Source organism: Bufo bufo, chromosome 2 (assembly GCF_905171765.1).
Source record: "Bufo bufo chromosome 2, aBufBuf1.1, whole genome shotgun sequence".
Taxonomy (NCBI): Eukaryota; Metazoa; Chordata; class Amphibia; order Anura; family Bufonidae; genus Bufo; species Bufo bufo.
The window spans coordinates 354121003-354138662 of NC_053390.1; the positions used below are offsets into that span (position 1 = coordinate 354121003).

The 17660-nt window shown below is 39.2% G+C and overlaps 1 protein-coding gene across 1 annotated transcript in view; it reads left to right on the forward strand.

Moving 5' to 3' along the window:
- The first annotated feature begins 14469 nt into the window (after positions 1-14469).
- DMRT3 (doublesex and mab-3 related transcription factor 3) overlaps positions 14470-17660 on the forward strand; it is a 12515-nt gene continuing 9324 nt past the window's right edge. Inside the window, exon 1 of the mRNA XM_040420322.1 lies at positions 14470-14854. Within this exon, the coding sequence (XP_040276256.1) occupies positions 14470-14854 (385 nt within the window). The remainder of the gene's footprint in view (positions 14855-17660) is intronic.

A 17660-nucleotide genomic window follows, 5' to 3' on the forward strand; every position in this document is an offset into this window, starting at 1 on the left:
GGTCATCTGGACCAACAACGTCAACAAACATCGCAGCAAGAAATCCAAAGTGCATGTATTTAAAGGCAAAAACACGCTCCAGGTTTATTACCAGGCAGTAAACCTGAATTGCTTTTATCCACCTGATGCCTTGCTTTTAAATACAAGTCTTGCCTTCTCATACTTTTTCATTCAATAAATGTGTTCCTTTTGCATAATGTTATAGTTACCAAAGTTATGAAAAATTCTGAATTTGTAGAATAGATTTCTGTGATAATGGATTTTGGTTGAAAATCTGATTTAAGCAAAGTGTTGAATGTCCAACGCTACTTCAACAGATGGCAACGATCAAGTTAATATAATATGAATATCCTATCCTATAAAATTGGAGGCGTTGCAGGTCACTTGTGACAGTTGTCCACTTGGTACCCAGTTTGATGGTTACTTTAATTTTTAATCAGCTCTAGAGAGAAAAAGAACCTTGAACCTAAGTTGGTCCTTCGTTTTATTTCAGTGTAGTTAATACAGTGTCTTATTGGTTCAATTGTAGCACCTGTGTAATATAGTCAGCTCTGCTGCTGATAGGATGTGACCCAAACTAGAGAGGAGGATAATGATAAATATAAAGAACCATAGGGGAAATGGACATCATGGAAGGTTCTTCCCCACTGCAATCAACAGGTATGCATTTAAGAGCCCAATGTTCACGCAGAAAATCGCTAGTGAGTGTTTGTTCGGACCTTCGTTAGACATAATCTGCCTGTGTAAAGGTGTCGCCAATAAACAAGCTAAATGCGTGTACATCGGGTAATAGGGTCGTTAGTGCGGTCACCTAAATCCTCATTTGCCGATAGCTGATCGTGCCGTCTAAGCAGCCTGTGCTGCCGGCAAACAATGATTATGTATGGGGATGAAGATCGCTCATACTGTGGAGGAAATCGCTGCGTGTAAATGCAGCTTTCTCTTCCACTGACGAGCAAGCGATTGTCAGGAAGGGACGCCTTCCTTCCCAACAATCGCTTGCTACATTGGGCAATGTAAAGGGGCCTTTGGATGGAAGCAGCTTGTGTTGTCGGTTTTGACACTGGCCATCTTACAGAGCCGCAGAAAAGAGACATGGCATGCCTCATTTCTCTGGACGGATGTCTAATTTTTCCATCATTTGTGTCCAATTCAGGCATAAAAAAAAGGACTGACCTGATGATACAACTGATATACACAGGCCCTAAAAGCAACTCCACTCCAAACATTTAGCAGTTAATTGCAGCGAAGGCAATTCCCCTGTGTAGCTCCAAACTTTCTCAATGTAACAGGTAATGAACAATTATAGATTTCATTTTTTAATACTGTCTGAAGAAGTTCTGCTATTAAAGGGAACCTGTCACCGGGATCTTGTGTATAGAGCTGAGGACATGGGTTGCTAGATGGCCACTAGCACATCCGCAATATCCAGTCCCCATAGCTCTGTGTGCTTTTATTATGTAAAAAACCTGATTTGATACATATGCAAATTAGCCTGAGATGAGTCCTGTATGAGATGAGTCAGGGACAGGACTCCTCTCAGGTTAATTTGCATATGTATCTAATCGTTTTTTTTTACACAATAAAAGCACACCGAGCTATGGGGACTGGATATTGCGGATATGCTAGTGGCCATCTAGCAACCCATGTCCTCAGCTCCATACACAAAATCCTGGTGACAGGTTCCCTTTAAAAGTTGACATAGACACAAATAGTTAAACTGTGTTGTGGAACACAAACTACATTACAGACTTTACATATTATTTTCCCGTTTGTATTACCTTTTATATGCTGGTTGGATATTTGCAGTTTTATCGAGGCACCTGCCTCCGTTTTACATTGTGTTACATTTCGGATGTATTGCTTTTATTAACCCACTGTTTTAGCGGTTACCTGTAGTGCACACAGCGTTAATGGCCAGCCTAGTGTGGAAATGTTACAGTGTGTGGTGTTCTTTCTCCGCAGTCCAGGCTCAGATGCATTGTTCTCTGATGTTGCAGCTGCACAGAAAATAAAAAATGTTATTGATGACTAAATCTACCTGTGTGTATACTTGGTACGCTGTATTAAAGTCGGGAAAAAAAAAGAAATTACTTGTATTTTTTTCGCTTTGTGCTTTTGAAAACATCTATTTGATTTCGCCCCCATCTGTTGTAATCAATAACCTGACCATCTTGTTTTTTTATTAAATGTACTTACTCTTAATTTCATCCACCAGTGGTTTTAGAGAGAATAATGTGGAGTTACCTATATGGCTTTGACATTATAAATCACTTCTTGAGGCTGAATCGTATAGTGGTATCGATTGATCCTGATATATCACAGAAATTTACTGTCACTTCTGTTTTCAATTAAAGATACAATCAGTCAGATAATGACTTAATTGGATTTTACAGAAGATTGAGTTTTATTGCCTAGTGCTTTACGAGTTTAGTTAAGGGAGATCATTTTATCACACTTGTCAGCCAGTTACTGCAGTCCCGGTGCCCTTCTCCCGCTGCTATTGTGACAAAGCCACACACAATAAGGCAGGGAGGGCTTGTGTACCGATGACTATTAGGATATAGCCATGTATAAAGAATGAAAGCACAGCAGAGATATGGGCCAAACTCATTTTTTTTCTTACCTTCTACTGATGGCAGCTTGGAAATAGTATCTGAAATTTTAACAATTTGGACAAATAGCCCCCCTCCTTTTCCATTGGCTGCATGGGGGCTGGAAGCTCAGCAAATCAGCATGTTTTCCAACAATGTGGAAGTTAGGCCTCTTATACACAACCGTATGGTTTTGCAACCAGTTTTAAACGGATCCGTGTTTTTGTTTCCGTAGTTTCTGCTTCTGTTCCGTTTTGCCGTTCCATTTGGTTTCCGTTTGTGATCCATTTTTTGCGGATCGGAAATGGAAGCATACAATAATGTTTAAACAGTAAGTACATTGAAAAATTGGGCTCGGCATAACATTTTTAATAGATGGTTCCGCAGGAACGGATACGGAAGACAAATGGATGCATTCAGTTTTTTTTGGCGGAACCATTGATTTGAATGGAGCCACGGAACGTGATTTGCGGGCAATAATAGGACATGTTCTATCTTTAAATGAAATGCATACAGAGTACCTTCTTTTTTTTTGGGGCACCATTGAAATGAATGCTTCCGCATATGGAACACAAATACTCTTGCACACAAACGTTTTTTTTTTCCATTCCGTTTTTGCGTATTCTGTTTGTGGTCCATATGCAGAACCATTTATTTCAATGGTTCCGCAAAAAAAAAAGGTCCTTGGTTATTTATTAGGCTCTAGATTTTTAATTGAGATGATCTGCAGATGAATCCACAGAATTTGTCTGGGCTGGCTAAACATTGACAGCAGATGTTGAGTAAAAGAATAGGATATTATGGATTTCAATATGCACAATCCCTTATTCTCATGAGAGATAAGTTTCTAGCAGAGGTGACGGGCAGCAGCCTATTCCCCCTCCCTAAATACATGCACACTCGGCCAATGACCCTCTTAACAATCTTAGGCCAGGTTCACATCACCGTTTATTTTTCTGTTCTTCTGATCCGTCAACAAAGAAAAAACATCCTGCATTTATAGCATCCGTTACGCGCATTTATCATCCGTTTTAGCCATTTATGCAATTATATTAGAATAGCTCAGCAGTCTGGACGGTGACAGTCAGGGAACCTGGGACAGTAGGGAAAAAAATTGTGATCTGGACTCCTTATATACAGTACAGAACATGTATTACTGCAGATAATAGTCCAAAATCAGGATAACAGATTCCTTATGAAATACTGTATATTGGGCTCCAGTGCAATAGGGGTCCTAGGTTTGTATCCGTTTACAATTATATATCAAATATGTCGTATTCAGTTTATTTATTTCACTGGTGTTAAGAATGGTGACTATGATGATTAAGGTTGGAGCACCCACAAGGAATGCACTGATGTCATGATGCAAGAAGGCCAGAGGAAGCACAGTATAGCACGAAATGAAGGTTGCCTTGCATGTGTCTGCATCCTTAGGCCTTGTTCACATTTCTGTTTTTCACTGACATGCTGTCTACATTTTCTGCAGACAGCACATGTGCCCATTGATTTTAATGTGTCCACACGTCAGTACTTTTCTTGCTGACCATGAGTTAGTGAAAAAAATCAGACATGCACTACCGTGGTCTGTGAAGATCACGGACACAACACGGATGGCATTCACTGACCTCTGATAAGAGATGCTTTTGAAATAAATTTTCAGCTAAGCAGTGTCTGTGGAGTACGTATGACACACGGAGGGGGAAAAAACTGAATCATGGATGAAACGCGGATGGATTTTTTCACAGTTGTCAAATGGACATGGAAATGTGAACGAGGCCTTACCCACTGGTCTATATGGACTGAATAAAGGATTCCTAGTTCACTCCAGTGTCTAAGGTGATACCGTTTTACGCTATACGCAGAGCACTGCCAGAGTTTTCTTTCTCTGCTGATGCCTCTTTTACCTGCAATTTAAGGGCAATGCCAACTATACTATCCTAATACACATAGATAATGTGTATACAAAGAAAAGAGGAAGGATTGTTTCAGCATAATGCCTCAGTCACACGTCAGTGTTTGGTCAGTGATTTCCATCAGTGATTGTGAGCCAAAACCACACAGAACAGGTGCAGATCTTTCACTTGTTCCTTATCTCTGTGTAGCTCCAATCCTGGTTTTGGCTCACAAACATTGACAGATATCACTGACGTGTGAATGAGGCTTTACTGTATTTTTTTGTGAATGCATTGAAACAAATGAATCGTTTATTAACTGCCATGACCAGCAGTGGGGTTTACAAATACCACTTACCTAGCATAACCTTCTGTGCACAAGGGATTGGACAACTGATACAGTATTCTGGAGCAATTGTCCAATCTGTTCTCTGTTCAGCTTTCTATTAAACCTAGTAGGCTATATAGGACTGATGACAGCTGCAAAAAACTAGAGATATAGTCACAACCATGTTAATTATCGATTGAAAATTATTACTGGTAATTTTAAATATATATATATATATATATATATATATATATATATAGAGAGAGAGAGAGAGAACAAAGAAGTAGGACTGCACTCCAAGATAGTGATAAAATCAGCAAGTGGTTTATTCACCCATAATATGGCAAGTCTTGCGACGTTTCGGCTCACAAGAGCCTTCCTCAAGCATGCTTGAGGAAGGCTCTTGTGAGCCGAAACGTCGCAAGACTTGCCATATTATGGGTGAATAAACCACTTGCTGATTTTATCACTATCTTGGAGTGCAGTCCTACTTCTTTGTTCTCTATACCATTGGGGATTGCCGTTACCCTACGTTGGACCTTGCACCCACATGCTGGCTGGTGCTCCCACTGGACTTTTTCTTCTCTCTATATATATATATATATATATATATATATATATATATATATATATATATATATATATAAAATTTCACATGTATTTTACAAATGTATTTAGGGCAGTGTGAATTAATGTCATGATGACAGGATTATGCCCAATAACCATGAAATCAGTTTGTATCATTTAGGATATGTTTTTTGTTTGTTTCTCATGTCTCACACAATAAGGTAAAGCACCATGAGGTGAATAGGAATACATATAATAGCTAGCGTTTGGCCACTGCTTTTAAGAAATCCTGACAAAATCTGTGTCAGGCCTCCTTCACATTTGCATTCTCCACGGACAGCACACTTAGGCTACTTTCACACTAGCGTTTTCTTTTCCGGCGCTGAGTTCCGTCCTAGGGGCTCAAATCCGGAAAAGAACTGATCAGTTTTATCCTAATGCATTCTGAATGGAGAGTAATCCGTTCAGGATGCATCAGGACGGCTTCAGCTCAGTCTTTTTGACTGATCTGGCTTTTCAGAAAACCGTAGCATGTTGTATTTTTACCTCCGGCCAAAAATCCTGAACACTTTGACTGAACGCCGGATCCGGCCTTTTTCCCATTGACTTGCATTAACGCCGGATCCGGCGCCGTGTGTTCCGTCAAACTGGATCCGGCTTTTGCATGTTAAACCCGAAAAATGTGTAAAAAAAAGTCCATAAATGGCGGATCGGTTTTGTCCGGAAAGCGTGGACAAGAATAGGACATGTTATATTTTTTTAGCGGGGCCGCGGAACGGAGCAACGGCTGCGGACAGCACACTGAGTGCTGTCTGCATCTTTTGTGGCCCCATTGAAGTGAATGGGTCCGCATCCGAGCCGCCCAAACAACAGTCGTGTGCATGAGGCCATAAGGACATCTTCAGGGATGAAATGCCTACTGATTTTTTTCATGGATGTCAAAACAGACAAGGAAATGTGATGTGTCCAAAAACGGATGAGAAAAAAATGTCTGCATGAGAATACCAAAAAGAAAAGCAGAGCCTAGAGTCAGCCTGCCATGTCCAGGAATGTATTGGACATAATGCAGGGGGTGACTTGTCTACTCGAATCAGCAAATATTGAGAATACATGTCTGCTTATAAAAATCTTTCCCTTCCCTTTTTTCCATCAGCCTTAGGTGATTCAGAAAACTTAGTACACTGTTCACATTAGCATCCCACAGGACAGGAAGACTTTCCGCAAGTGAAGCACATCACTACACCATGTTCTAGAGACCTACTGTGTTACTACTAGAACCTATGGAGCACAGTGACAGCCACAGCACAGCAGCCTGGACTCCCTGCAGGTCGGCAACACTTCGAGTTCCCAATCCACAGGGAAGAGAACAGAACGTTTTATTGTCGGTGCTGGATATTATAGAAGAGCCTTATCAGAATGTATAGCTAATAGACAACTCTAATGCTGCCTATGGGGTTCTATAGCTTCAGGTCCGGATATATATATAGATATATATACACTGTTATATGTTTTGTATAATTTTAAGATGGGTACAAAGTATCCAGAGCACTATATATATAGTAGCTAATTTTATTATGCCAACTGATAACGAATGTTGTAGATAGATAGATATAAGAGATAATCAGACAGTCGGCTGATATGTAATACATAGTAGAGATATAGATAGATACATTAGATATGAGACAGATATTAGATAGATACTGTAGATAGATACATACATGGATAGAGATATACGGTAGATAGAAGTAGAGATATACTGTAGATAGAAGTAGAGATATACTGTAGATAGAAGTAGAGATATACTGTAGATAGAAGTAGAGATATACTGTAGATAGAAGTAGAGATATACTGTAGATAGAAGTAGAGATATACTGTAGATAGATAGAAGTAGAGATATACTGTAGATAGATAGAAGTAGAGATATACTGTAGATAGATAGAAGTAGAGATATACTGTAGATAGATAGAAGTAGAGATATACTGTAGATAGAAGTTGAGATATACGATAGATAGAAGTAGAGATATACTGTAGATAGAAGTAGAGATATACTGTAGATAGAAGTAGAGCTATACTGTAGATAGATAGAAGTAGAGATATACTGTAGATAGATAGAAGTAGAGATATACTGTAGATAGATAGAAGTAGAGATATACTGTAGATAGAAGTAGAGATATACTATAGATAGATAGAAGTAGAGATATACTATAGATAGATAGAAGTAGAGATATACTGTAGATAGAAGTAGAGATATACTGTAGATAGATAGAAGTAGAGATATACTATAGATAGATAGAAGTAGAGATATACTGTAGATAGAAGTAGAGATATACTGTAGATAGATAGAAGTAGAGATATACTGTAGATAGAAGTAGAGCTATACTGTAGATAGATAGAAGTAGAGCTATACTGTAGATAGATAGAAGTAGAGCTATACTGTAGATAGATAGAAGTAGATATTAGGTAGATGATATAATTCTTCCCGGAATGTAGAGAACAGTTTGCATAGTAAGTGGCATCATGCCATGTGTGCCCATACACAGTGACAGCTTCACATCATTGATCACTGAGTGCCCCCACTGACAGGGAGCCCAGCCAAGCCCGCAGTGCCAGTGCAGAGGGCAGACCACCGCTATGAGGAATGGCAGTACAGCTGCACAGGGGGCAGCCTATCAGTCACCGGGGCCATTACCCTGTCCGCATGGATTTGGTAGGATGACTTGTACAGCCCCGGGCTGTATCCGAGTCCCCAGCATGGGACCGGCTTGTGTCACTGTGTGCATGCTGTGTACACACTGTAGCAGTGATCCTGCCTGTGCAGAATACAAATACCTGGCACCCATTCAGAGTAAACTGTGAACCAATTAAGATGGAAGGTGTAGACTTTAAGGAGCTGTAAAGCAATGAAATGTAAGCTTATTAAATAAAGCCTAGCTAATGCCATTACATAGAGCTGTGTAAAGCGGGGATAGGGGAGATAAAGCAGTGATTATTTGGGGGGACTATAGCCTTTCCTTACTGAATAGATTATATTCCAATGTGCTGCAAATGGAGACCCTATAACTCCTATCTGGATTTTTGGAGAATCTAAAGATTTGGAGTAAGCAATGCAGTGGTAGGCACCGACAGGCATGTGCTGCTGGTTCTGGGCACTCACTCTGTGCCCATATGCAGTGGTAGGCACCGACAGGCATGTGCTGCTGGTTCTGGGCACTCTGTGCCCATATGCAGTGGTAGGCACCGACAGGCATGTGCTGCTGGTTCTGGGCACTCACTCTGTGCCTATATGCAGTGGTAGGCACCGACAGGCATGTGCTGCTGGTTCTGGGCACTCACTCTGTGCCCATATGCAGTGGTAGGCACCGACAGGCATGTGCTGCTGGTTCTGGGCACTCTGTGCCCATATGCAGTGGTAGGCACCGACAGGCATGTGCTGCTGGTTCTGGGCACTCACTCTGTGCCCATATGCAGTGGTAGGCACCGACAGGCATATGCTGCTGGTTCTGGGCACTCACTCTGTGCCCATATACAGTGGTAGGCACCGACAGGCATGTGCTGCTGGTTCTGGGCACTCACTGTGCCCATATGCAGTGGTAGGCACCGACAGGCATGTGCTGCTGGCTCTGGGCACTCACTCTGTGCCTATATGCAGTGGTAGGCACCGACAGGCATGTGCTGCTGGTTCTGGGCACTCACTCTGTGCCCATATGCAGTGGTAGGCACCGACAGGCATGTGCTGCTGGTTCTGGGCACTCAGTCTGTGCCCATATGCTGTGGCCACTTCCTTCAGGCTTTTCTGAGAGGCCATAACTACTAACGCCTTGTAGTCACCTTGAAATTTCCTCTGCTATTTTCCAATTAACAGCTTAATAGCCCTGGAAACCGAGTTCATGTGGTGAAGTTTACCATGGCCCCTTTCTATGAAAGGCTTTCTGCTGGGATCCCATTATGTGCTTGAATAAACCTTTTCTCAACACGCTAAGAGCACTGGAGGTTGTCAGGTGTCGGGTTACAATAGACTTTCAGGCAGGAGACATTGTGCCAACATAAATACAAACTTGGCCCTATAGGGGTATGTTGTCAAATAGTAGGATGTGTACAACATTCCCAGCAAATTAAGTATGAGAAAGGGATTACAGCACTCTATCAATGGAGTGTTTAGATGTGCACTGGGGGGAACAAGGGGCCTCTGGGGGAGGGGAGGGGGCATCATGGAAGCCAGTCCCTGTGATGTATGCTGGCTGCACATATCAATAATCACAGGGTCACTGCAAGAATGTGGCATTGTCTCACTGGCATCGCCACAATCCCCAGGTACTGCAATACTGGGAACATGTCTGCCGGGGAAATGGCAGAAACGTGATCTGAAATAGGTGATGGTGGATAGTTACATTACTATAGAGTATGCGATGGGCAGGTAGATGAAAGAGATTGGTACAGAGAAAGTAGTGCAGATGGGCGATGATAGGAACTAAAACACATGATACATAGAGACATAGGTATAACATGGATAATAGAGATCTAAACGGAGAGAATACTGGGGAAAATGAAAAGAGCAGGTAGATTAATTTAGGGTGGAAAACTAGGATAGATAGATAGATATGAGATAGATAGATAGATAGATAGATAGATAGATAGATATGAGATAGATAGATAGATAGATAGATAGATAGATAGATAATTATTTCCCCCATTCTAGAATCAATCTTTTCTTAGTATTCCTTACATACATTTGTTATATTAGACAGATACATACATAGATATAGATGACAGACAGACAGGTAATACATAGATATAGTGAAAATGAAAAGAGCAGATAGATAAAGGTGAAGTAGAAAACTAGAATAGATAGATATATAGATAAATAGACATACTAATACATAGATAATACATGCATATTAGCTAGTGAAAATGAAAAGAGCAGGTAGATATGTAATATGGAAAACATTAGATAGATAGATAGATAGATAGATAGATAGATAGATAGATAGGAGAAAGATAGATATTAGATAGATAGATAGATAGATAGATAGATAGATAGATATGAAATAGATAGATATGAGATAAATAGATAGGAGATATATGTATATGAGAGCGATAGATAGATAGATAGATAGATAGATAGATAGATAGATAGATAGATAGATATTAGATAGATAGATACTGTAGATAGATAGATAGATAGATACTGTAGATAGATAGATAGATAGATATTAGATAGATAGATACTGTAGATAGATAGATAGATATTAGATAGATAGATATTAGATAGATAGATATGAGATAGATAGATAGATAGATAGATAGATAGATAGGAGAGAGAGAGATAAATAGATAGATAGTAGATAGGTATGCGATAGAGAGATAGATTAGATAGATAGGAGAGAGAGAGATAAATAGATAGGAGATATATGTATATGAGAGCGATAGATAGGAGAGATATAAAAAGATAGATAGTAGATAGGTATGGGATAGAGAGATATGAGATAGATACATATTAGATAGATAGACCTAGAGATAAATAGATAGATCGATAGATAGATAGATAGATAGATAATAGATAGATAGATAGATAATAGATGGATAGATAATAGATAGATAATAGATAGATAGATAGATAGATAGATATAAGATAGATAGGAGATAGATAGATAATAGATAGATCGATAGATAGATAGATAGATAGATATAAGATAGATAGATAGGAGATAGATAGATAATAGATAGATAGATATAAGATAGATAGATAGATAGATAATAGATAGATAGATGGATGGATGGATAGATAGATATAAGATAGATAGATAGATAGGAGATAGATAGATAATAGATAGATAGATATAAGATAGATAGATAGGAGATAGATAGATAGATAGATAGATAGATAATAGATAGATAGATAGATAGATAGATATAAGATAGATAGATAGATAGATAGATAGGAGATAGATAGATAATAGATAGATAGATATAAGATAGATAGATAGGAGATAGATAGATAATAGATAGATAGATAGATAGATATAAGATAGATAGATAGGAGATAGATAGATAATAGATAGATAGATAGATAGATAGGAGATAGATAGATAGATAGATAGATAGATAGGAGATAGACAGATAGATAGATAATAGATTGGAGATAGATAGATAGATAGATAGATAGATATAAGATAAATAGGAGATAGATAGATAATAGATTGGAGATAGATAGATAGATAGATAGATAGATAGATAGATAGATATAAGATAAATAGGAGATAGATAGATAATAGATTGGAGATAGATAGATAGATAGATAGATAGATAGATAGATATGAGATAGATAGATAGATAGATAATAAATAGATAGATAGATAGATAGATAGATATAAGATAAATAGGAGATAGATAGATAATAGATTGGAGATAGATAGATAGATATGAGATAGATAGATAGATAGATAGATAGATAATAGATAGAAAGGAGATAGAAAGGAGATAGATAGATAGATAGATAGATAGATAGATAGATAGATAGATAGATAGATAGATGATAGATAGATAGATAGATAGATATAAGATAAATAGGAGATAGATAGATAATAGATTGGAGATAGATAGATAGATAGATATGAGATAGATAGATAGATAGATAATAGATAGATAATAGATAGAAAGGAGATAGAAAGGAGATAGATAGATAGATAGATAGATAGATAGATAGATGATAGATAGATAGATAGATAGATAGATAGATAGATAGATAGATAGATAGATAGATAGGAGATAGATATTAGATAGATATTAGATAGATAGATAGTAGATAGATAGGAGATAGATAGATAGATAGATAGATAATAGATAGATAGATAATAGATAGATAGATAGGAGATAGATAGATAGATAGATAGATAGATAGATAATAGATAGATAGATAGATAGATAGATAGGAGATAGATATTAGATAGATAGATAGATAGGAGATAGATAGATAGATAGATAGATAGATAGATAGATAGATAGATAGATAGATAGATAGATAGACCTAGAGATAAATAGCTGGATGGTGGATGATGACTAGATGTGAGGTCGCCATCCTCCTCTTTCCCTCCAGTGCCTGTACATTTCAGGAGAAGGTAGAAGAATGGATATATGGTATAGATGTGTCTTTTGTTTGGAACAATATGTGAAATCCGATATAAACGTGAGGCTCCTGTATGGCAGCGTGTGAATAGGCGCCTACACCATACAGTGCAGCCGCAGAAGGGACAATGAAATACTTGATATTTCTTTTGTGCGCAGGAAAGAGAAGCTCTGGAGCTCGGTATAAAAGTGACAGAACATTTCTTAGTTCAGTGGAAAAATGCTATAACTGATCCTCCCGGCACGGGAGGGGTTACATGCCCAGGAAGGTGCCCCAGGATTAATGCTCATTGCACGGCAGCCAGTATCCCACACAGAAAACGCACTGGGGACAACTGGGATTTAATGAACTTCCCATCTACTCATACAATAAAGTTAATTCAGTGCCGGGAATGAGGGGCTGGGAGTGTGTAGCAAAAGCTAACTGCATGTGCCGCCGTCCATCACCCTGACAGCCCATTACAGCTGCCTCCTAGTACACAAGTAACCGCAGAAAAAGCAGCATTATTGGGCAATTCTTCAGTTTCATCGTCTCCTCCCCAACTTTTACAATAAATATTTATCAGCAGAACACAGCAGCCAGTATTTTGTGGTGACTGAGAACTTAGGCTGGTAGCCATTCCAGCCTCCCCTCTTCATCTACCTGCTCAGCGATCCTCCTGCCATTTATTCTGGGTAATGGATGAGGCACATCCAGCCTCACCTGCAGCACCGGAGACATAGGGCTGATATTGCCACAGAGCCTTCCTCGTGCCATCTGCCTTCCCTCTGTGCCCCCACAGATACACTTTGTTCGGATCCTAACTAATGAAGCCCCTATAGCAGGGTTTGTGTGTCTGGTGCTGATCAGAAGCATTTCATGGAGGTCACATAATAATGTCTACAATGTGTAAATCTGGCCTGGATCACAATTACTATTGGCTAGTACCTATCACACTACTGTCACCACATAGTCTATAGGACTACCTCCATCCTGAGACTTACCCCCATACACAAAATAGGCAATGTACACCTTTATCTATCCATGACATTCACCTAGTACTTGTGTATGGGTATGACAGGGACCAGGGCGGATTGGCCATAGAATTCCTGGTGGGCTGATGCCCAAGCCTCTATCTCTGCAGCTGGCTGGGTACATAATAAGCAATCAGTGGCCACTAGGTCCCCAATCTGGACTGCTGTGACAGCTCAGCTCTGAAGACTATGTGTTCAGCTACATGTCTTTTCTTTACCATGTGTGGTGCAATGCAATGTTGTGAGGGGTCAGTCATGTTGGAAATGAGCTGGAGGCTGGCAGACAGAGCTCACAGTCTTCTCTCTTATTAACACTGTAGGGTTGCCCTATTTTCCCTTTAAGAGTGGTGTTCTCCTTCAAAGATTTAACTGTTACCCTTATAAATGGTATATAACTGCTAACCATTACTGTGAGGACATGAATGCACACTGGTAATGTAAGCCAGTGGAAGACAGGCAGTTACTGTAGGTGGCAAAGAGTCTCCTTCACAGCCCTCAGGTGTAACACTTGTGATGAAGGAAAGAATGGAGGGATGATGGGGTGACTAGAGGGGTGTGTGGTTGGAGAATGGGTGACAGGCTGTGAAGAGGTTCTCTCTGCTCTGGAGGAGGCTACAGAGGCGGAGACATGCTAAGAGGAGGGGAAGAATGCCACCTTACTCCCCCCATCTGGTGCACTATTCACACACAGCATGGAGAGTGAAGGGCTGCTATCCTAATAACCCAAAGTTACAGCACCATGCGTGGTCCTGCTGGGAGGACCTGGAGATAAGGAGCTGACTGTCCCCACACACAGCCTAGGATGTAGGACTAGACCAGGACATAGGAGATTATCCAGCGTGGTCCAGTCTGCAGCATCACTCCACATCTCAGCAGGGCATCCTCTAGGAGGACAGGACTTCTTCTGCTTCTGTAGACACAAGAGTCCCAGCACGGTGTCATCGGCAGGACCATGAATGGTTACGGCTCTCCCTACCTGTACATGGGGGGTCCTGTGTCACAGCCCCGAGCCCCTCTACAGAGAACCCCAAAGTGCGCCCGTTGCAGAAACCACGGGGTCCTCTCCTGGCTCAAGGGCCACAAGCGCTATTGCCGCTTCAAGGACTGTACTTGTGAGAAGTGCATCCTGATCATTGAGAGGCAGCGGGTGATGGCGGCACAGGTTGCCCTCAGGAGACAGCAGGCCAACGAGAGCCTGGAAAGCCTCATCCCAGACACTCTCAGACCTATGCCAGGCCTGCCAGCCGACACTAGTCAACCAGCGTCCAGGCCTGGAGAGATGACCATCAGGTGGACGCAGGAGCCCTCCTCTACCATGCAGCTGCCAGGAAAGACAGGTGGGTACGGCTAGGGACATTGGTCTTTAGGTTCTCTCTAGCGGCACAGACTAGAGGGGCACAAAGAAGGCTAATAATAATATCAATGGTACTAAACTACTGAGAGTGAGGATGAATAACCACACTACTACTAATAATGAGCCAAGTAATAGTACAAGGATAGTAATAATACTACTGATAGTGATAACCACACCACTACTAATAAACTAAATAATAGTAACAGGATGGTAATAATAGTATTGATAGTGATGATAACCACACTACTAATAATAATGAGCCAAGTAATAGTACAAGGATGGTAATAATACTGACAGTGATGATAACCACACTGCTACTAATAATAAGCCACAGGATACTGATAGTAATAATACTACTGATAGTGATAACCACACCACTAATAATAAACTAAATAATAGTAACAGGATGGTAATAATAGTATTGATAGTGATGATAACCACACTACTAATAATAAACTAAATAATAGTAACAGGATGGTAATAATAGTATTAATAGTGATAACCACACTACTAATAATAAACTAAATAATAGTAACAGGATGGTAATAATAGTATTAATAGTGATAACCACACTACTAATAATAAACTAAATAATAGTAACAGGATGGTAATAATACTACTGATAGTTATAACCACACTACTACTAATAAACTAAATAATAGTAACAGGATGGTAATAATAGTATTGATAGTGATGATAACCACACTACTAATAATAAACTAAATAATAGTAACAGGATGGTAATAATAGTATTAATAGTGATAACCACACTACTAATAATAAACCAAATAATAGTAACAAAAGAAAGAGAAAATCCAGCTTCTTGTGGAGTAAAAAGTAGTTCTTTATTGGCTCATCGTATAAAATCCACCAAAATGACAGGAAAAAGGTGTACAGTCATTTTACAGTCATTTTCCTGTGATTTTGGTGGATTTTATACGATGAGCCAATAAAGAACTACTTTTTACTCCACAAGAAGCTGGATTCTCTCTTTCTATTGGATATTCTATTAGGCCCAGTTCTGGCCTTTTTTCCGTGCTCCGTGGATTAAAGTCAGAGGTGAGAGCTGCAGCATTTCTATCATTGTTTTGAAATAATAGTAACAGTATGGTAATAATGCTATTGATAGTGATAACCACACTACTAATAATAAACCAAATAATAGTAACAGGATGGTAATACTACTACTGATAGTGATAACCACACTACTAATAAACCAAATAATAGCAACTTGATGGTAATAATACTACTGCTACTGATAGTGATAACCACACTACTAATAATAAGCCAAATGATAATACCAGAATGGTACTAATAATACTACTGATAGTGATGAATAACCACAACTAATAATAAACCAAATAATAAGAACAGGATAGTAATGATAATAATAATACTGACAGTGATGATAACCACACTACTAATAATAAACCAAATGATAATAACAGGATGGTGATAGTAATAAATAATTTTACTGACAGTGATGATTCACACTACTTGTAATAAACCAAATAATAATAACAACAGGCTGGTAATAATAGTAATACTACTGACAGCAATGAATAACCACAATACTAATAATAAATCAAATACTAGTAGCAGGATGGTAATAATAATAGTACTGATAGTGATGATGAATAACCACACTACTAATAATAAATGAAATAATAATAACAGGAAGGTAATCATAATATTACTGATAGTGATGACGAATAACCACACCACTAATAATAAATGAAATACTAGTAGCAGGATGGTAATAATAATAGTACTGATAGTGATGATGAATAACCACACTACTAATAATAAATAAAATAATAATAACAGGATAGTAATAATAATATTACTGATAGTGATGAGGAATGACCACACCACTAATAATAAACCAAATAATAGTAAGAGGAGGGTAATGATATTACTACTGATACTGTTGATAACCACACCACTAATAATAAATTGAATCATAGTAATAACAGGATGGTAATAACTAATACTACTTACTACTACTACTACTACTACTACTACTACTAGTGATAACCACACTACAAATAATACATGAAATAATAATGACAGGATGGTAGTAGTAATAATACTACTGACAGTGATGATAACCACACTACTAATAAGAAACCAAATAACAATAACAGGCTGATAATAATACTACTGATGGTGATGATAGCCAGTGCCACACTACTACTAATAAATGTAATCATAACGGGATGGTAATAATAATACCGCTGAGTGATGATGATGACCATCTCATATCTCTCTGTCCATCAGGTATCTATCTATCTATCTTCTATCTCGTATCGATCTATATATCTCTATATATCTGGTAAACTAGTACCCATAGTAAATTGAGTACTGTGCAGTATAACATATACTCTATCACACTACCTGACCGGGTATTAGTCTTTCCTGGACTGTTTGCCAGCGTCCCTTCTGATGAATACGATTCTTCTCATAGATTGCTGGTAATAGTAATCATTACAACCAGTGGTTATGCCGGGCATAGCTGTCACTTCCTGGGCACATACTTGGCAGCTGCCTGTCACACTGCCCAGTACCCTGTATAGATGTGCACACATTGGAGGCGGTTTATCACATTCTGATTTATTGAAAGTCCCCGGGCCACTTTTCAGCTGATGAAGGAGACAAGTAGTGAAGTGTGGAAAATTACTCAAGAAGGAAATCAAGTGGAGCCTCAACTTGTGCCAAAACATGTCACCGGGGGTGGGGGGATCAAGTTACAGGAGAACTCCCAGCATCCTCCCCATGGAAGAGAATGG